The sequence below is a fragment of the Psittacula echo genome, assembly GCF_963264785.1.
Source record: "Psittacula echo genome assembly, chromosome: 1".
NCBI lineage: Eukaryota > Metazoa > Chordata > Aves > Psittaciformes > Psittacidae > Psittacula > Psittacula echo.
The window spans coordinates 122,089,578-122,111,638 of NC_137735.1; the positions used below are offsets into that span (position 1 = coordinate 122,089,578).

General features: G+C 36.0%; 1 protein-coding gene across 4 annotated transcripts in view; it reads left to right on the forward strand.

The window, feature by feature from the left end:
• PPFIA2 (PTPRF interacting protein alpha 2) overlaps window positions 1–22,061 on the forward strand; it is a gene marked incomplete at both ends in the record, with an annotated part of 317,533 nt that overhangs the window by 279,376 nt on the left and 16,096 nt on the right. For all 4 annotated transcript variants that reach the window (XM_080620698.1, XM_080620699.1, XM_080620700.1 and 1 more), the window contains 3 exons: window positions 2,158–2,312; window positions 6,454–6,547; window positions 21,447–21,528. In XM_080620698.1, the coding sequence (XP_080476824.1) occupies window positions 2,158–2,312; window positions 6,454–6,547; window positions 21,447–21,528 (331 nt within the window). The remainder of the gene's footprint in view (window positions 1–2,157; window positions 2,313–6,453; window positions 6,548–21,446; window positions 21,529–22,061) is intronic.

Below are 22,061 nucleotides of genomic sequence, written 5' to 3' on the forward strand. Positions count from 1 at the left end.
TGGTCAGGTGTGATCTCCTCTTGGTGAATCCATGTTGACTACTCTTGATAACCTTCTTTTCTTCCACATGCTTAGAGATGACATCCAGGATGAGCTGTTTCATCACCTTTCCAAGAATGGAGGTGACTGCCCTCTTTAAAGACTGGAATGACATTGGCTTTCTTTCAGTCCTCAGGCACCTCTCCTGTTCTCCATGACCTTCCGAAGATGATGGAGAGTGGCTTAGCAATAACACCTATCACATCCCTCAGCACTCATGAGTGCATTCCATCAAGGCCCTTGTATTTGTGGTTGTCAATTTTGCCTAAATGATCTTTAACCAGATCCTCCTTGACCAAGGAAGTCTCTTCCTTTCTCCAGACTTTCTCTCTTGCCTCCAGGATCGGCGATTCCCAAAGGCTGGCCTTAGCAATAAATCCTGAAGCAAAGCACACTTTCAGTAACTCTTGTCTTCTCTGTATCATTTGTCGTCAGGGCATCCATCTCATTTAGCAGACCCACATTTTCTCTAGTCCTCCTTTTGCTACTAATGTATTTGAACAAGCCCTTCTTGTTGTCCTTGACATCCCTTCAGATTTAATTCCAAATGGACCTTAGCCTTCCTTGTTGCCTCCCCGTATACTCTGACAAAGTTCCCATATTCTTCCCAAGTAGTCTCTCCCTTTTTCCACATTCTGTAAACTTCCTTCTTCTTTATGAGTTTTACCAGGAGCTCCTTGCTCATCTATGGAGGTCTCTTGCTCCCTTTCCTAGATTTCTTACTCATAGAGATGCATCAGTTTTGAGCTTGGAGGAAGTGATGCTCGAGTATTAACCAGATCTCTTGGATTCTCCCTACCTTCCAGAGCCCTAACCCATAGAATTTCACAAAGTAGGTCCTTGAAGAGGCCAAAGTTAGCTCTCATGATGTCCAGAGTGCTTATCATAATCCTATTTATTGCCCTGCTCTTTTCACACAGGATCCTAAATTCCACCATCTCATGGTCACTTCAGTTAAGGCTGCCCCCAGCCTTCACATCCCCAGCCAGTCCATTTTAGCATGAGATCCAACAACACACTTCTCCTCATTGGCTCCTCCACCACCTATGTCTTAAAGTTATCAACAGTGCTTTTCAGGAACCTTCTGGACTGTGTGTCTTTAGCCGTGTTGTCTCTCCAGCAACTATCAGGTTGAAGTCCCCCATGAGAACGAGAGCCTGTGATCATGAAGCTACTTCTAGCTGTTTTTAGAAGGACTCATCGACGACTTCTTCCTGATCAAGTGGCTTGTAGTGAACACCCTCAACAGTATCACCCATGTTAGCCTGTCCCTTAATTCTTACTCTTAAGTTTTCAACTGGTTCTTCATCTGCTGCTATGCAGACCTTAATACATTCCCGTTGCTTTCACATAAAGGGCAACTCCACCACCTCAACTTTCTGGCCTATCTTTCCTGAAAAATACATAGCCATCCATGACAGCATTCTGGTCATGTAAGGTATCCCACCATATCTCTGTAATTGCAATGATATCATGGCCCTGCAAGTGCACACATCTCTCTAATTCTTCCTGTTTATTCCTCATGCTGCATACGTTGGTGTACAGGCATTTCAGAGAGGTAATTGAGCATGCGGGTTTCCCAGGAGGGATGCAGAAGGGTCCATCCACCTTAGCCGTACATACCATTGAGGTGATTGGTCTTCTGGCTCTCGTCTTGGGAGGCAGCTGAAGACATTTGTTGCTGCTCTGGTTGGCCTAGCTTATTCCCCAGTTGGATGTGATGGTGTGACGATTGCCACGTTGGACCCTGCCTATATATGCTGGGTATTTTTTTTTTGAGGTACAGTGTCAATCATTACTAGAAGGAATAAAACTGCAAATCCTAGAAAGACAAACTTCAATTTTTTCATCAATTTTTCTTAGCAAATTGAAAATATTTATTTACATTCAGCCTTTTTTTTCAAGTATGATCCATTCAGACTGATGGACAAAATGTGATCTTGTATTGCCCTACATGTTGCTAAATTATTTAAAGTAGATGATGCAATTGTTTCACTTGTTGGGAGATCATTTCTGAAGTATAACCAATTTGTTTGCAGAGCTGCTCAGAAGAAAGTAAAATCTTACCTGCAAATGTTGCCATGTTATCTATTCCATTTCTTTATTATCATTTTGTAGTAGCTTGCCTGCTTCATTGGAGCAAGAAAGCATTGGTCTTGGCAGTGTCAATAGCAGCCAGGACTCCCTGCACAAAGCTCCCAAGAAGAAAGGGATCAAGTCTTCAATAGGACGCTTGTTCGGTAAAAAAGAGAAGGCTCGTCTTGGACAGCTCAGTAAGACATGAGTGGTAACAAGCCAACTTCACCATTTCACAGTCATTTTCCTATTTTTAATTTTGCTGCTTTTCAGTTTCCAATTTGCTTATTTTTCTCTTTTGTCTGGCAGAACTTTTCCATTAAACTTCATTGCTGTCAGCAGTTGTATTTGTCATGAGTTTGCTATAACGTAAATGAAAAGAGACTCCTGGCACAAATTACTAGTCATCTTCTTCACTGAACCTACTGCTTCAATAGTCTCTTGAATTAGGGTAGAAGTGCTAGCAGTGTATTCTGAAATAGCCAAATAAAGAGGAGGTGAGAAAGGAGTAAGTAATAAACCACTATAAGCAGTGTAGCTATGTGATGTGGAAGGTCGTTGCAAGGAAGTGTGGTTGCTTTTCAGGTTTCATTGTGTCGATAGATGTCTTCTAGTGCCTATCACTGAATGTCCTCACCATACTCTTTCAATTAGCTATGCTGCTCACAACAATGCTTTCTTTCTAATACTTCTCTCCTTTTCCCTTGCTAAGAAGACCCTAGTCTAATTCATTCTTGGTAAAAGTTTTCCTCTGTGATTTTCCATAGGAAAATACACACTGCATGCAAAATTTAAAAAAAAAGTCATAGCATAACTTCATTTAATTACCTTAGGTAGCATAAGCAATAGAAGGTGAAATGACCGTCTTTAGCAAAGGCTCATAGTCTGCATGCCCAGATAGGCAAATACATCCTTAGCTGCAGTCTGTATTGCTAGGCTATCTGATCTAGCTAGATTAAGATCAGTATGTATACACATGCCAACAAACCATTGAATTGGAATAGATGTGTCAGTAAAACAGAGATATTAGCTATTTCTTAGTTAGGAAGATGTCACATAATTTGAATTTGTGAGGCACTAAATTTTTACTTCCATGGTGACCAAATAACACCTGTAAAAGAATTTTAAGGGTTTGCAATAGTAAACCTAAAATTAAAACAATAAATTAATATTAAAACATGTCCTTATCACAACTAACAAACCCATCACTAAAATTATATAGAATAAAATAAGGTAACATTCAGGTCAGAGTATCAAAAACTCAACTGAGCATTCTCCATTTATACTCCAACTTTTCTCTCACTGAACTTTGTGTTCTTGGAAAAAAAATTCTAATGACAATTTAAATTGTTTTTTTTCCCACTTTAAGAAGAATAAAAGTGATTTATTCAATCTTTTTAATAGTGTAATGTATTTCAGAATCTATTAAATGAGCCTTTCAAATACACCTGTATGTTACCATCTGCAGTGATGGAGAACTTTATAACTTCAGAGTGCATTATTAATTCACATTTACATTCCATAAAACCAATTTTATTGATACTGGTAGATTATGCATAATAATCTATGATTTCACAGTAATTCAGGAACACAGAGGATAAAGGTGTAACAAAATGTAAGTCTTCCCTGCAGTTCCTTGCAATGTAGAACAAAAATAAAATAGCAGGAACAATGTAATCTGCAAAAGACTAATTTCTTAATAATACCCAGCATGTGTAATAAGACGTATAATTGGATAAAGCTTATTTGTAAGTCTCAACACTAGCTCATTTAATCACAGAACGATATTAGTAAAGATTTGCTATTAAATGAAACAGCAAAGATTTCAGTATAATTCCCATTTTAATTAAGCAAACTAGGTTTACAGGTGTGTATAAAAATAACAGTAAGACTATTAACTGCCTAAAAAGTAGATGCAAAATATTTTTAGAAATTGAAACGACATTGAGCAGCTGAATTATAGTTTTTCTCATCTTAATTCTTAAGATATCAAAAGAAAACCAAATATTTAGTGGCAATTTTCATTCAATGGCTGTACATTAAAGACCAAACAAGATTTAGAAAATATCAATCATGGTAGTACTTGGACCAATTCTATGACAGGTAGGCTATCTGTGCAAATATATAATTAATAGTTGTATTTATAGTAAGTTATTATATCACAGAAATCAAGATAGTAAGCCCTATCATTACTGCACTGCAATATATTTGTATTGTTTTTACAACTAAATTTATTATACAACATAAATAAAGGAATCTCATTTAATTCCTTGCTTAAATTAAACATTCTAATTTGATATAGATACATACTACTTATTTTTAATATGGAAAATATCTTTTCTTCAATAGCTTATCAAATATTAAAGAGGTAATAAATGTAATTTTGAGCTACAGAAACATTAATTTGTTTTCTTATATGTGCATATTTGCACATGCACACAATCATGTTAAAGAGCACTTTAAAAGTTCATGTCAATGCAGAGGATATTAGGGATCCCAGTGATATTATACAGTGTAAGTACACATCATATTTCCGTAACTAATTCTATAATATCTCTAAAAATCACATGTAATATATACTTATATTTAAGAAGCAATACTGTAACCTCCATAGTTTTATCACAAACTTCAACAGAGCCAGGTTGTCACCCAAAAGATCTCCTTGCTTTGCATTCCCTGCAGAGCTCTGAAATGATTAGTTTTCTACTGCTAAACTTGCCAAAGTTTCATTATTTTGTAATTTGCTAGTTTTACAACCTCTGTCAAACCATTTGTGTTCAAAGGTAAATTCATGCCTTAGGAGATCTTTCTCAGAATCAAGAGCCAAGATTTCTAGATTCTTCAAGATTTCTTTAATTTTGGGAAGAGGGAAAAGGAATGTTACAGGGACCATAGGTGTCTTTTGTTTATTCATTTATTTGTTTGATTTTAAACTTACCCACTTGGGGAATACCACACCAGACACATAAGCAGGTCCCTTCTTCCTTGAATCCAGGCAGCAATAAAAAAGTCAGAGCATCTTTCTGCTTCTGCACTGGGAAAGTCACGTTACTGGATATATTGTATGATCCATGCTCATCATACAGTAGCAGTAATGTCCTTAGTTTATAATATGTTCTTATTGGTCCAGGTGTCCTTGTTTACCGCAAGCTTTCCCTGTCACTCTATGCAACTTATTCAAGTTCCCATGCCTTTGACAGTGTCCTGGGTTCAGCAGCAGCAGTCACTTTTTCTCCTTCTAAGTAGCTGGTGCAGTGCTGTGGTTTTGACTTTCGGCCTGGGAACAATACTGATAAAGCTGATGTTTTCAGTTGCTGGTCAGAATGTTTACCCTGAGCAAGGACTTTGTGAGTCTCATGTTCTGCCAGGGAGGAGGGGAAGCTGGGAGGAAGCAGGGACAGGACGCCTGACCCAAACTAGCCAAAGAGGTATTCCATACCACAGCACGTCATGCCGGGGGATGTAACTGGGAGTTACCCAGAAGGGCATGTTCTCTGCTCTGTTGGGCTCGTTTTCAGCGGGTGGTATCATATTCTCGTCCCTTGTTATTTCTCTTATCATTATTATTATTATTGGTACCAGTAGTGATTTGTGTTACACCTTAGTTACTTGACTATTTTTATCTCAACCCGTGGGAGTTGCATTCTTTCGATTCTCCTCCCCATCCCTTGGGGGGGTGGGGTAGTAGAACCTGCGTGGCTGACTTGCCGACTGGCTTAAACCACGACAGACAAGAATTAGGTGCCTATGAGACACATCCAGGAAGACCTGGGAGGCTTTTTACTTCTCTGACAGATACTTTGTGTCATCTCTGGCTTGGGAGTTCACAGGGATAATGACATCAAAGGCTCTAAGACTCTCTATGACAGCAAAATGAAGACTTTAGTAGTATAACATTACATAATGCTATATTATGTCAATAATAATGACAAGTTCATGAGAACTTGAGTTCTTGAGAAGGCCCTTTCATTTGTACATTTCTCAACTAAGATTAAGAAATTGTGAGGGCATTGCTTACTTAGGACCATGAGATTGATCTTCAGGAGGCAAGGAAAAACAGGCAAAGGAGATAAAGTTGCTGTCTTCGTAAACATCTGCTAAACACAAGGAGAAAACAGTCCTTCCCTCTACTTCTACTCTTTTCAACATAGAAAACGCTTGCCAAAATTTACTTCCTTAGGTGATAAATGTTGTCTGCAAACACCAGGTATCATGATTTAAGGAAACAAACATAGGTGGTAGTGGTGGGTGGGAGGGAGATTGAAGGATTGAGGATGGGAAAAACTGAGAAAGAGCTATGGGAAAATATGATGAGGCTTGTTTTGTTTTGTTTTCCAGGAGGCTACATGGAAACAGAGGCAGCAGCTCAGGAATCTCTGGGATTAGGAAAACTTGGAACTCAAGCCGAAAAGGACCGAAGACTAAAGAAAAAGTGAGTACCTTTTTCATGTGACTTTCATTGGCTCAAACTTGATTCAAACATCAAGTTTTGTGTTGTTTTTATACACGTATAATGAGAAGCAAGACCATCCACTATGGCAGTTTAGTACTTTGCATATTTTTTCCAGTTTAAAAGTTTTAAAGCTGCATATAAATTGTAGCGAAAACTATTCAGTCTGTCAGTTGCACAGTATTGTTTCATCTGTGAAAGAATGTAGGCTTATGAGAAAGAGACATTTTCTATTTCACATTGTCATGAATTCCTTTTGACTTTTGCCTTCTGTGCAATTCTTTAAACATAGGCAGGCATTTAGTGATTCACTACATAGATAAATTATTTTCATAAGGTAAAGAAAAATATTTATTTTTGCATTATCTATTGAACATACGGTTATTTCTGTCTATAGAAGTCAAAGGCTCCCAATAAACCCTTGCAGTTTCACTTTCTTTTTGCCTGTCAGCAAATGGCAACCTAGCTTTTAGTTTGCATAAATCATATAATAATTTAATATTATATTTGCTGTCCCTCCTTGTAAAATCAGTACCCTGACTCATAACAGCTGCCAGCAGCTACGGAGAGCTGTTAAAATAAAGCTACAAACACAAAAGAGCCCTCTTGGCAGCATCACAATTCCAGTGTAATTAGAGGGTGTCGGAGAAAAAAGGTGGTACTTAAAAGTGACTGCAAATTCATTTTGTAAACAAACAGGTTTATTTTTCATCCATAGCCATTAACTTTAGTGCTATTATTTGGATTCTGAAAGCCTAATTTTTTAAATTTGCAGGGATTTCAAGTTTCTTTCAGTCTTTCAATGTTCCTTTGCAAAGTTTCAAGAGAATTTGCAATTCTAATCCAAAGAATCTAGAGATACGGTTTCAGCTTCTCTTTAAATTTATATAGAGAGTATTTTTAATCACTACTTTCATATAAATCTCCTGATGAAATACAACTTTAAATGTAAACATCCATGTAACGTAAAAATGTGTTTCATTTAAATCAGCCTCAATTTAGCAATTAGAAACAGAGAAGCAGTCGTGCTAGCTGAGAGAGAAGAAATGTTTTAAATTCAATTAAGAAACTTGCAATAACATTCACAGGGATATCCGTTGATGAGTTTTGTCCCTGAAATTCTTATCTATACATTTCTATCAGTGATTAGTCATTTAGAAATATATGGGTGGAAAGATTATATTGCTATTCTTTTTCACTAAACCTAAACAGCATTTCTGACGCCTTCATTATCATTCTGAAGAATATCAGTGAATTTTCAGCAGCCCGTTCTTTGAAGTCCCTATTTATCTTCCAGTTCTGAGGACTGAAGGTACCACAGTATTGAAATCACTTTGAAGGGACAAATGTGTTCCATTTGTTCATTTTTCCATATATTAGTTCTTTAAACTGGATAAAATAACTTCAGACTTGACACATACTACTGCATACCTGACATGACTACTGAACATATGAGAATGCCTACCAAGTTTTGGGTCTGGAAATAGTAGGTGTACAAGTAATCTGTTTTTATACGTATGTCTCATCTCACACAAACAGACTTTTCCATGCTTTCTGCTTTTCAAGTCTTTCCTTTTTTTCTCCTGTGTCTGTGTGTCTTTGGTTCTTTATAGATTAGATATAATCAAAATGTTCTCTTCTGGAAGGAAAGTAGTCTTTCCTTTATGAATAAGACTGTTTATCTAGTCTGAACTGTATACTATTTATCCTCAGTATATGTTATATACCTATGTCATGAAAATTTTTGATTTTTTCCCCATTCCTTTAGATTTGTCTGTCTTCATAGTTTCTCACTTTGGAATCCTTACAACTGCTTTTAAGATTACTGCTAATTTACTATCAGAGAAAGGTTTCTGTATATATTATGTAGTTGTACAGGGTAGGTGATATGGGAAATAACGGAACATTTTGTATTAAAGATATACATGAGGTTCTACTGAATTATGATAGTGATTAGGGAGCCAAGCAATCAATAGGGTATAAAAGAATTAACAATTAATTGTAAAAAATGCAGTCTTATATTTGCATACTTACCTCAGAAAGTACTAAGTTGAAACAGTCCAGAAAGTCACTTAAATGAAAAGTTTGTCTCAGTAGGTCAGATTCCTTTCTGCCAACACTTATAAGCACAATGCGTAGCTCCCTCTGGAAGCAAAGCCTTAACAGTAGCTGTAAGATTACTGATCTGGGTAATGCAGATGGGGATATTATGCTATGTAACAACATATAATATGATATTAATGTGTATGAGGTCTTCATAAGAGGTACTAGCAGAAGTCTGAGAATAATTTTCTATCTTAGGATGTAGCAGTAAGATTGAAGTCCAAGCATTTGATTCCATTTTACTGATAAACAAAACTGCCCTATAAACCCTACAGATACAGTGAGCTCAGTTGCTGGAACAGAGAGAGCAGAGCACTTCACCTGGTAAGGATTTCTACTGCTAATTTTAGATTAGGACATAAAACTCCAAGAAAGCCAGATCATTAAATGAAGCATAGGCTAAAGCGGGGAGACACTCCTTTGCATTACATTTTAGGTCTGGATGATCTTCCTCTGTGCAGCCAATTTCTTTCTCTATTAAATCAGCAATAATACCACACACACAGAATTTGTGATTCTCTCTTACACATGTAAGTCAAGTGAAATGGCTTTCAGCACTGTTAACAGCTCAGTGAACTTTTCTTCCAGTTAAATGGTAGTTCTGGTGCAGGAAAGCAAGGAGTCTCCTCTTGACATGAAACCAGAGGTCTGATTCATCACTGTGATCAACACGAGTTCTGTGAGCAGTACTCATGAGCTTCAACAGTTTGCAATTAGCTTTGAATTAGTAAATTAAAAATTGTCAGAAGTTAATATAAAAGGATGGATTCCTTAAAATGTTATCCATTTCTTTCAGCTGAATTAATCTTTTAAGTGAAAAATACCTTAAAATGCTAAATTTCTAATTTTGTATTTTTTAATGTATTCTCATCAGTAATCCCTACCCCAGGGATGAAGAAGCGTTATATTCAAATTGCCAGCTGCTGTAGCCAGTAGGTGCTAATGGCCCACTAGGTGCCCTGGCCACGTGCTCCCCAAGTAGCCAGCACTTGCATTGACCCTTCTCTGCGCTCATGGAGTTACAAACATACTGCGGTGTGTGGTAGTGTTTTAGTGCAATTTACAGGTATAGAATAGATTACTGAATAATACATTTCACTCGGAGAAGTTTCATGAAAGATCATGGTAATTCTGGAGAGCAGTTCTCTCTCTGCTGATTATAGTGTCATTAACTCAAATTTCAACATTTTCCTGTTTCTTGCTTAGAAGATGCTATTTAGATATAAAATTTCTTTCAGTTTCAATTGACTGCTTAGGCATCATTAAAATGTAATTAACAGTTTGCCTCTGTGATATGCTAGACATTTATAAACCTTAAACAAGAGTCTATTCAGCCAACATTTGGTTATTCCAGTAGATTTCTTGGGAACGAGTCTTTCTCCTAAGGTATCAAAGAGAAATTAAGGAAGCTGTGTAAATTTTTTAAATTAGATCCAACATGTTCCTAGAATAATCTGAAAAGATAAATTGAGTTGCCTGACTCATCCATAGATCTTTACTCTCAGACATTGAACAGCTCTAGTTAATATTAAAAGTTTTTAAGTCTTACTATTTGTAAGTTCAGCATGCAGGCTTAGAAAACAAAAAATGAGTGTCAGGGGTGTTTAGGGTGTTATTCCATCATTTGGTGAAAATAAATGATGTCATGTGACAAAGAATAATGTATTGTATTTTTATTATTTAAACTAGCCTTTATATTCCATTTGACTTGTTCTATACAAAATATTTTGTATATAATATCTTTTGCCTTTTGTCTGACGCTCAGAGCCTGTTTGCCTAATGAGTAATTTCATCAAGAAAACTCATAGTTTAGGACTAAAGGTATTAATGGCACTGATCCCTGTATGTCACCATTACATTTGATCCCCCGATGATTCAAATAATCGGCACTCATCTCAATCATAAATTTTATTTGATTAAGATATACTGTCCAGAAGACACTCATCACTGAAATGAAAAATCAAGCTTTTATCTTTCATTATTCTGTGTGTGTGTGTGTAATTAACCAGTGTGCTTGTGAAAAATGACTACCTAATTTTCAATTCTGAATTTTGTAGTGGACTTCAGCTGCCATTTCTCCATGACTGTGTATACATTATTCCAGCTCTTCATGGTGTCATCCCTCATGGGTGTCTTTTCCACCAAATATCATGGCTGTGCACAATAACTTGGCCTTGGCATTCACTTAGGGTTGCCATTATAGCCCAGGCTGGGACCCAGCATAGACAGTTTCAAGTCAGTCCAGTTTCTATCTGAACTCATAAAGATTCTCAAAGGGTTCAGACAGAGGCATAGTCCCTTCTGGGACAGCAGAAATTGATTAGCGTGTGTCCCACAAGACAATTCGTATCTCCGAAAAAGAGTAGATACCACTGTGCCTAAAACCAAATAATCGGTATCCCCCTTGAAAACGCATATCCCTACTGACCTCCTCTCAGATAGCAAATTAAGACACTTTACAAAAGCTGTATAAATATTTTACTGTCCTTTTCACTAAAATACCATACAATGAACCCTTTATAAAAATCTTCTTTAACAGTGAACTCAGCCAAACTTGAAATATTATTAACAAATAGAGCCATGTTTGCTTCCCTTTTTGTAAATTTCCCTAGTGAACATCAGTTGTATTCTCCTTGTCTACAATTTTGCCCAGGAGTGATGTCAAATCATCCTTACCTGAAAGCATCACTAATGGCAAATACAGCTCTAAAGTCTCACTTTGTCTTTCAAAGTGCAGTATAGCTCTGAGTGCCAGTAATCCATATCCTTTTCAAATATACTGTTTGATTTGATCTGCAACAGTATGCAATATAGTACCAAATAAGTATCTGCTTGAAGAAGGGAGCATGCTTGTGCTGGTTTTGGCTGTGATAGAGTTAATTTTCTTCATAGTAGCTAGTATGGGCTAAACCACAACAATGCGTAAAAGTAGGTAATGACTAGTCATAATCACTGATATTTCACAGGGTGTGTTTATTTCATCCTGTGCAAAGCACTAAACAAGAGGCAAGGTTTGAGAGACATTTAACTGGTGTGTAGTCCTAGATTGCCACATGGAGGTGTATTTGACCTTGTACATGCTGCTAGTACAGTTTGAAATTGGCCAATGCTGTCGCCTCCTCAGCAATCCCAAATACAAGTTATCTCCATGAAAAAAATATTTTCATGCAAGTCAGCTAGCCTGGATCCTACTGACAGGATTCCAGGCAGAAGCTGATAAATTCCCCTGTGTATTAATATGAACGTTTGAAAACCAATTATTACTTCATAACCAATGAAATAACTGCCCTGTCTCATAATGCTCTCACTCCTGGTGGTGTTAGGATGAGTTGAGCAGAGCTTTAGCTTCACTTTTTTCTTCAATTTTGTTTTGAATCTGGACAAGAATCTATTAATTCCACATTTCCGAAACAAGCTTAAGATGTGAGGTTTATATTTTCCTAGGAAAGTCAAATTAAGCCATTCTTTCAGATGAACCTGTTTTGGGGAGATTTGCTCCACAGGTACAGGTTTTTATTTGCCTTGTAAAATCAAGACCTAAGTAATTCTCATATGTAAAATTACGGCGTAAAAAGAAATTATCAGTATTCACAGATTTAGAATTAACCTTGCAGAAAGAATTGCAATGCTGCTAAAGTCTCAGCTGACTACAGTGATGTCCATATTAAACAGCAGTAACTTCCATATGAACAGAACAGCATGCTGTATTTATTGACTCTTCTTCCTTTCTGCCTAGAAAAGAAAGGATGATAAATGTTTTAAGTTCCTTTGATAAATTTGAGAAATTCCTAATAATGGTTCTGTTCTTTTCTTTTGTTGGTGTTCATTCCTATATAGCAAAAACTGGGAGATGATAGAGAAAAGTGTGGAATTCACATTTAAATAAAATTAGTAAAAAAGCCCGGAACACTGGGACTTCCATTTCTTTACAAGCAAACTTAAGTTTTAGATCCCTGTCAGCAGGCTACTTAAAAAAATGTTTAGGTAGAGCTTTTTGTGGGGTAAGAGTTTGAGACATCATAGTTATCTTTTAGGTGCTTTTGAATTCACACAATGCCCCTTTAATTGGGTTTTATGTGTGCAACTGCAATTAGAATTTGTCATAGTGTATTTGTGACTACAAATAATCTCTGTCCTCTGCCATATACAAATAGCTGATTTTAATGGTTTTCCTAATTGCACTTATTTGGGAAAAATTAATCCGATTGGATTAATTAAGGACTTTTTCTATGCCATCCATCTAATGTTCCTGAATACTTAATGCTTATTATACCCCATTATCTCCTAAATGTACATGATTTATTTGTTTTACAGTGATGTAAAATATGATGCCTTTCCCCCCCCCAATCTTTTATTTACTAAATCTTTAGGAAAATTCAAGTTTTCTATTTAATTTCTTCCCTTCCTACCCCATCTGTGAGAAATTACCTGATATTGTTAGTAGCTTTGAGACTGATCTTCAGTACTTCCTCCCTTTCTAGAAAACAATACTGTGTTCAGTATGTATTATTTTCTGTTTTCTTCTTCCAGTGGAGGAGGGAGAGGTATTCAGTGCTCTGATATGGAGATTAGGATTATCTGCTGTGTTCACCGTGGTTGTCTTGGCTGGACTGGTGTCTAATCCTTGAGACAGACATAAAATGAATTTTATTTTTAAACTTAATTCCTTTAGCAAATAATTTTCACACTTACTGGAAGACCTTTCAAGTCATTAGTCAGTCAAAGCTTTTGCAATGTTAAAATATATCTGGCTATTATAATAATATACTATATTATTATATATATTATTCTCTGAGAGACTTGGAGCCTCCTTAGCATTACAAATATAAGGATATATGGGTATGTATCTTCAGAGGATTATTAAACTTTATTCAGATTATTCTGAGGATGAAAAAATTGATATAACATATTTTATTCTAGATCTAATCACATTTTTAAAAAGTCTTGCATTTTAAAGAATATTATTTTTATCCTTTGCCGTTTTTTATTCTTTTCCTCGTGAAAGAAAAGGACGTTTGTATCAACAAGTTGCAAGTTTTTTATCAAATAAAAGCAGAACAAAACCCATTTCCCTCACTGTTTTACAAATATAAGCCTATCTATTGCAGTTTTGGATTTCTGGATAAATATAAGCATCTACCTATATGCATGCAGCTGGCTTTCTAAACAATGATCTCCAGCAGATGAAATATCCTGTCAGATTAACTGTAGAATTAGGGTTTAAGGGAATAATGAATAAAACACAGCAGAGGGAAAAAATTCAACTTAACTTATAGTTTAATGTATGTCTAAGGGAAATTATGTTCCTTCAATAAAATGATGATGAAAAGTCAAAAGCTAAAATATAAAGATCCATTTTTTTTTTCTTCGGTATTTTATTATTCTGCAGGCAAGGTGCTCAGACAGTGAAGGCATGTCCCTTGATTCTCTGCTTCTATAATGAGGGAGACTGCAATGGCCTTCAGGTCCCATAAGTTATGCCCAAGTGACTGCAAACTGCCAGCTCATTAAAACTGCCAGAAAATTATTTGCATTCTAATTAATTCCCCTGCTTATTTCTCTCTACCCATACCCAAAGGACTATTCAGAAGAAGTGAGAGTTCTGGTTTAATAGATTCTGAAGGTGCAAAATTAAAAGTTTTTCCAGCAAAGGTGTTCAGGTCAGTCATTACAGTTAGCTCAGTAGAAAATGATCATGAATCATCAATTCATATTCAATTCTAGTGCTACTTTCATCAGATTTGGTAATCATGTGACTAGTTCTCTAGTCCTTTATCTATATTACATACCTTTGTTGTTCTTCTCTTCCTTATTATTCCTTTCCTAAACCTTCTGTGTCTAAATTTGTCATTTGTTTCCATCTACTTTTCTGTATTGTGCTCTCTCTCCTCTCTCCCAGCTGTTCTGCTCATATCACAAACATGAAAACAAAATTTAAGATCTTGAAACCAGCGCCCTCCTGAACTTGCTGAAATGTCTGCAGTCTTTTCTTAATTATTATCAGAGCACAGACTTTTCATCCCCAAGTTTTCTACAGCTATCTCCACCAAGTGTTTTTATATCTCTATAAATCACTTCTTAATAAAAGTATAATATTCTGAGATGTCTGTGTTTCATTCAGGCATATAATTTTCTTTTTATGATGGCAATTAAAGGATGCTGAAGAAAGTTTATTATTGGTGATAACATCTTGCTTTCTCCTGCAGATATGGTTATCAATTATATAGGTTACCTAGAGGGCAAATCACTAATACCAGTATTGCTACTAATCTAGTGTTAGTATGACCATTGAAAAGTGATAGTCATCTATGTACATGAAATCTGAATATTTAAAGAGAAATGGAGTCTACATCATTTCTGATTACTCTAAGATATTTTGCTCAAATATTAATAAAGTGCACATAGAAAAGTAAACATTGGTTTGTAGCACGCTCAGTTTTACTGTTTTTCTATGTTAATTTGCTTAAATCCACAGGTTTGGGATTTTCAGGATTTTTGGTGTTACACAAAAATCATTATGTAATAATTCAAATCTGGGCAAATGCTTGGATTTGACAATCTATTCTACATTCACTGTGTTTACAGATTACTGGCACAAATACGTATTGTAGATGGAGGATGTGCCATGCTGAGTGGTACCTAATAAGGAGCCAAAATCAGTTTAATGAAAATCTCGTTTTGACAGATGCATCTGTTCTTCACAAGAACATTTAACTTCTTTAAAGCATTCAAAGGCCAGTTAGAAAGATTTCTGTAGTTATAATGGTGGCATTATTTTATCTATCATATGATTTTTATTTTTTATGGGCTACTATATGTTCATTAACATTTATGTGCTTTTTTTTTTCCATTCATCTCTCTCCATCTCATGAAAAGCATATCTGGGTAAGTTAAAATACCATGGCTGCTGAACATACTCTTTTTCAGCACCATGTTTATTTTCTATCTTTTATTCTTATTTCTTTTTGTTTTTCTGTGAACCTTGTGTAGCAATCCATACAGAAAACTAACCCAAATGAAAACTTTCAAAGTATTCAAAATAAATGGTAAACCTCAAAAGCATACAAAAATTCAGATCAGGACTTGCTCCTGCAGGGATTAACAGAATGGATTAAATAATGGGAGATTAATTCTGGTGGTTTTTATTTGATTTTTTTTTCTTTTAATAAACACTTTTGGGAGGGTTTAAAGCCCAGAATCATGAAGACATTCGAAAGTTTAAGTCAGTGGAAAAATCCTGAGAGTGACAACCTAGATAAATGAATGTTGTTAAAGCATATATTTCTAATTACATCACAGAAGACTCAAGATTGTAAATACTCTAGGAACCCAAACTACACAGTTTATATCTTTTTGGTTGAGCCCTCATGCTCTGTAGTAGTACAATAATATTTTATTTGTGCATATAATTTTACTATTTTAGTTTTCACTGGTTCATTTTTTTTTAACCTGATGTCAAGTTTAAAATCTTCATCTCCTTTTTGATTTATCATACAAATGTTATATTTTCTTGAATATATTTTGTCATTTATTGAGAAAGATTAATTCATTTAAAACATGTACAAGCTATAGCTTTCTAAAGGTATAAGGATAAAAAACTCAAAGAGAACAGGAGTTACCACATTAATTTAAATAAATACATAAAATGTAACTTGGTTTTTATTACACATTTAATGCCATTATTAATTTATACAAATTCAACTACCTTATTTTGTCATACAGTGACTTTAGTTATAGGATTCTAGCCTCTCTTAAATATTTAGCAAATAGTAATAGAAAAGATAAAATCCAAATCCACCTTAATTAAATAGAAATCTTCTCTCCTGAATTTGTAAGTCTTTGAGTATGAGTATGTTTGCTTTCAAGAGGCAGATGCGCTTAATCTTAACTTGAAATCATGGGATTACTCAGACAAATATAACATATTTGGTCTATCATTACTGTCTACTTCTCTGCTAGAATCATGTAAAATATTTTGTTGTAAATTAAACATTTTAGTACTGGTGATAAATCATGATAGTGTCAGTAATAATAATCAGAGGATCTGCAAGGTAAACACTTTTGTTTGTTACCTTTTTTAGGAAAATATCTATGTGTAAAGGCCATTTCACAAAATCTAAATTGCCCGTTAGCCAAAATTTTTAAAATAAATTCCACTTGTATTTTGCAAACTTGATTTGGCTCTTGATTTCACCATGCCTGCTTTTCAGTTTATCTCCCATTTATGATTACATTTTAACTAAGACATCATAATATGTTTAATATAATAGCCCTTAGGACTTTTCATGTGAACCCTAATAGAACTATCAGAGTAAATGCTGTTATTTGGAGAAATGTGAAGTTCTGTGTTGAAACATTATTCAAGTTCCATCAAGAAAGTGTCTGGACTACACAGACTGTATGCAGTATGCGTATCAGAATTCCTAAGCTGTTATTTCTTGTTTGCTTCATGGAGGGAAGCCTCTTCTTCATAAAGAAAATTGAATGTCACTGAATGACACTCTTTAAATCAAGATCTTGTTAACTTCCCACACAAAGACTATTTAAAATTATTCTTATTTTTAATGAAGTTCATTGCATTTTATGTAATGAGTTGGTGAGGGCTGCTCATAGAGAGCTAAAGTTTTCCTAGTGCAAAAGAAGGATGTATATGAAATAGCAAATTTGCAGGATAATAACATGGTTTTGCTTTTTTGTTCCCCTATTCCTTTTGCTCCTATGGACCTCTGCTGTCCAGAGGAATAGTGAAGCATTCATATTCCCCATAGTATGAGACAGTTCTGCTCTCAGCTTTGTAGGTTGATTTGTGTGCTAAAGAAAATGGCCCAATGTAGCAGCATCTTTAGAAAGTAATTTTGGGGAGGACCAGAAGCCAGTGCTAGGGAGGCAACCCCACTTCTCTGACACACAACTCCACAACTTGGCGTTATGTGATTTTTCTTTTCTGTCTTTCATAAAAGAGTGAAGACAGCCCACTTGATGAGGTACTCTCTCTAAATCAAATAGATGCATCTCAGTTTTTAGATAAATGCTAAATAGTTGATGTTCCTGAAATTTCCTCACTTTACAAAACGAGACTAAGGGTATGATATATTTTAAATAGGATATTGCAGTTATTCCTATAATATCTTCAAGAAGAGGATTTTATTCTTGAACAATAATAATGTTATCTTTAAAAATACAGCTTTAATTTGGAATTAATTCCAGTGCTAGTGATTTAAAGCCCTATGTAGAAAATAATAGCATTTATAGTAATGCTTAATTAATGTCAATTCTTCCTCATCAGCTTGTTTTCATATGTTGCCTAAAAACTAAATGAGCATGGAAATAATAACATCTTAATTACCTACCTCCTTACCAATGCAAAGTGGACACATTATAACATGCAGTACTCTTCTGACAAAGTCTTAAGAAGATCTCCATGTTCCCCCACAAAGCATCTTCCAAATTAGAGAAACTGTAAAATGATATTTGCAATCTCCAAAACCTATTTTTGTAGTGAAAGAAAGAGGGAGTGATGAGCTTGAGGGTATTTGTTTCTTCCTCTTGTTTTTGTAACGTCCCTTGAGGACCTTCTGTTTTCAGGAAGCCAGTGACTACCCCACAAGGACAATAGTTCATTCAGGTTGTTATAAAATGTTTGGATTATATTCCAAAATAGGCAGAACACTGGATTATTTTTTCTGATGATTTGCACTATTGATCAAAACAATGCATGTTTTCTCCTTCATGACACTTTCAACTTATTTTGAAAGAATGTCATTCTTTTATAGTGCTTGTTCATATAAGAACCCCAGAAGTTTATTTGACTGCCAGATAAAGAACATCTCTTTTAGTCAAAAATAGAAATTCTTTGTTTAGTTCTGGTTTAGAAATTGTAGGGTCAGGTTGTGCAGATCTCCTAGTGTGTATTAAAAAGTAGTCAAAGAATACTGTTCAAAAAGTAAAATATAATTTAAATAAACTTTAATATTGGAGAGTTGTTTAAGAGAAATATCTGAGGGAGGGAAGTATAAATTCTGAAGTATAGAATTCTTTTCAAGGGAAAGAAATATTATAAAAATTCTTCAGTATTCCACCTCAGTTAAGTGAGGCACAAGCCTCATGATGCCTGTATTCGCTGTGCATGTCCGAGTAAATGATTTAACTTTACATTAAAGGTATTTTAAACCCAAAACACTTCCAAAGACCCTTTGGATTATGTTTATCATACTGCAGTCTTCAGCAATAGCCTATATAGAGAGCATCCCATTTCTGGCCTGGACCCATTTTCTTCAGTAACCACAACTATATTTCCTTTAGCTCTGTTAGCCTGACTACCTCTGAAGTAACAGAAGTGCTCTCTTGCTCTGGGAGAATGTATTTGTTTAAGAAGCACTGGAATAATGCTAATTCTCCACACCAAGCCTCAGGCCAGTTCAAATGTTGCAAGGTCACACAAGACTCCTTAGAAATATGTACTTTATAATTCCAGCATAAGGTATTAAGTTTTTCATGAAGGTAAGACCTTTAAGTGCCAATGCCTCTTCTGCAGGCACCTCACTTCCTGAGGACATGCAGGGATTTCACACCAAATCGAAGAAATAGGCCACACATTTTTATTAAGGATTATGCTTTCTTACAAAGTATTAGCTCTACATGTCTTTGGACATGATATGCTGGGCTGCATTAAAAGAAGTGTGGACAACAGTTTGAGGTTAGGTGATTCTCCCCCTGTACTCCACTCTTATGAGACCACACCTGCAGTACTGTGTTCAGCTTTAAGGGCCCCCAGAAAGAAATGTACCTGTTGGAGTGAGTCCAAAGGAATGAATATGATCAGAGGGCTGGAGCACCTCCTGTATGAAGATAGGCTGAGAAAGTTGGGCTTGTTCAGCCTGGAGAAGAGAAGGCTCAGGGAGGCCTTAAAGCAGCCTTCCAGTGGCTAAAGGGGACCAACAAGAAATCTGGAGAGGGACTTTTTACAGGGGCATGTAGGGATAGGACAAGGGCGAATGGCTTTGATGAAAGAGGGTAGATTTAAGTTAGGTATTAGGAAAAAAAAAGTCACTATGAAGGTTGTGAGACACTGGCACAGATTGCCCAGAGAAGTGGATAACCCATCCCTGGCAGTGTTCAAGGCATTGTTGGATGAGGCTTTGAGCAACCTGGTCTAGTGGAAAGTGTCACTGCCCATGGCAGGAGGTCAGAACTGGATGAGGTTTAAGGTCCTTTCCAACCCAAACCATTCTACGATTCTGACATCTGAGTGACATAAAATAAGCTATGCTGCAAAGGATGTGTGGGAAGAGAAGTTAGATAAACTTCAGTAGTACTGTCAAGCACTTGTAATGTTACATATTACTACACCATAAGCATAGAAAGTAAAGCAGCTGCCTTTCTATTAATATTCAGAGCTAAGGATTTAAACACGTATGCAAAATTGAATGTTTGAATTCCATTCACTACTAAAGCTAAACTCTCTCAGCCTGGCCCCTTTCAGTGCAGAAATCCCCAGAGGAGTCCATACAAGTAAGATCACTCTATTGCTTCTATCTTTTGTGATTTTGTAGTACATATATTTGAAATGCTGCTAAGACAGTGAAGAATTGCCAAGGGATAACTGAACCACAAAGGCTGTAGTAATAAAGGAAGACAGAGCAAAACTGAAGCTATAATTCCAAGATTTCCTTGTTATGTGGGAATGTAAGCAAATTTTAATACTACATTAGCATAGTCCCTGTCTAATTTGTTTTTCTCTACAGCTTGTTGCTGAGAGCATTCTTTTGTGTTTCACTCAGTAGGAGGCAGCTGAAAGTATGTTGTTAAATACCGGAGAAAAAAAGGACTTTTGAATGGCTGCTTTTTCTATGCCACCACCACAGTGGGGTTTTATTCCTGCTCCAGGAATAAAAATGTCTGGTCAGACGGTTGAATATGTTTAATCTAGCACATTTTTCTGATAGTCTAGCAGACTGGCCTATACATAACTACCAAATATTTCATACCGCTGTATTAAAAGTATATTTTAAGCTTTGAGAACGATGGTTTACATATATACTCACTGCAGGCCAGAGAAGCTGCAGATGCAGGGATTTGATTGCTATATGGTCAACTCAATAGAACTATATCTATGTATATGTATAAAATTTAGAAACCACATCAATCTATAATTATAAAAATGTATACATCAGTAAAGCACATGCATTTCTTCCTTATATAAGCAATAATAATTAAAAAATCTAACATGGAACTATCAGAGATACAACCAGCCATGAATGGCTTATTTAAGATGTAGAATAGCTGTACTCAAGACACCCTAGAATTGTACACAGCTGGTCTTGTACACACAGGTTTAGTGTTTCAAACACTCAGACTTGGCAGTGTTACTTCCATGCTTCACTCAGGTCTGGAAGTTGGCAATCTGGGGGTTTTCTGAGCCATTACCAGACCAGAGCTAAGCTAGCCTCAGGAGGAGTCCCTCAGTTTTCTCTATTTCCTAATGTCTTCTGTTGTATGTGTGATCCTTATATATAGGGTATCCCAATTCTCTACTGTTTCAGCTAAGAACAGTCAGAAACCTCGCCTTTTGTATGTTTGGTGTTTAAAGGGATGTCAAGACGCACCAAGAGGAAAAAGTCCAAAAGGGGAAGACCTATTGTTCACTGGTGGTTTCCGTGTCTTTTCTATGCCTGTCATTGTGCTTCACTGTTGTTACCCTTAACAAAATGGCACAGTTGCGTCTATATTGTCCCTGCATATACCTCTGCGTATTTAACCTTTTTTGATCCATTTTTAGACATGAACTTCTGGAAGAAGCTCGGAGAAAAGGTTTGCCTTTTGCACAGTGGGATGGGCCAACGGTGGTCGCCTGGCTGGAGGTAAGTGTTGGCCATAACTTGGAAATGTAAGTCACTTTTTCAGACTGCTGTGTTTGTCCTCACAGATTCATTAAGAGACTGTGAAGTCTCCTCCTCTTTCCCCTGTGCACAGAGCCGTGAACACTAAACAGGTTTTGATACTGGATGGTGTAAATCAGAGCCTAGAGCCGAAAAAAAGTAAACCAGGATTGCACAGGGAGATGAGGACAGGAAAAAAAGGCTTATCAAGTACACCTGAATCCCCATATTTTTGAAATCTGATAATTTCTCAGTCTCTAAATATCTAGGAACTCCACAGACAGTATATGTACGATGATGTGCAAAGGAAAGAACAGAAATTAGCTATCAAATTTTATTGGAGGTTAATGCAGAAGCTACGTCTTCAGGATTTTTAATAAATTTAAAGAATTTGTAACTTTCTGTCTTTAAAAATGTAATGTGTAAGGGCTGATTGACGTAGATATCACTCAGAACATGATAATAAGGTGTTCCTTCCTGCACTTTCACCTGGGATGTGGCAGACCTAGACTGAA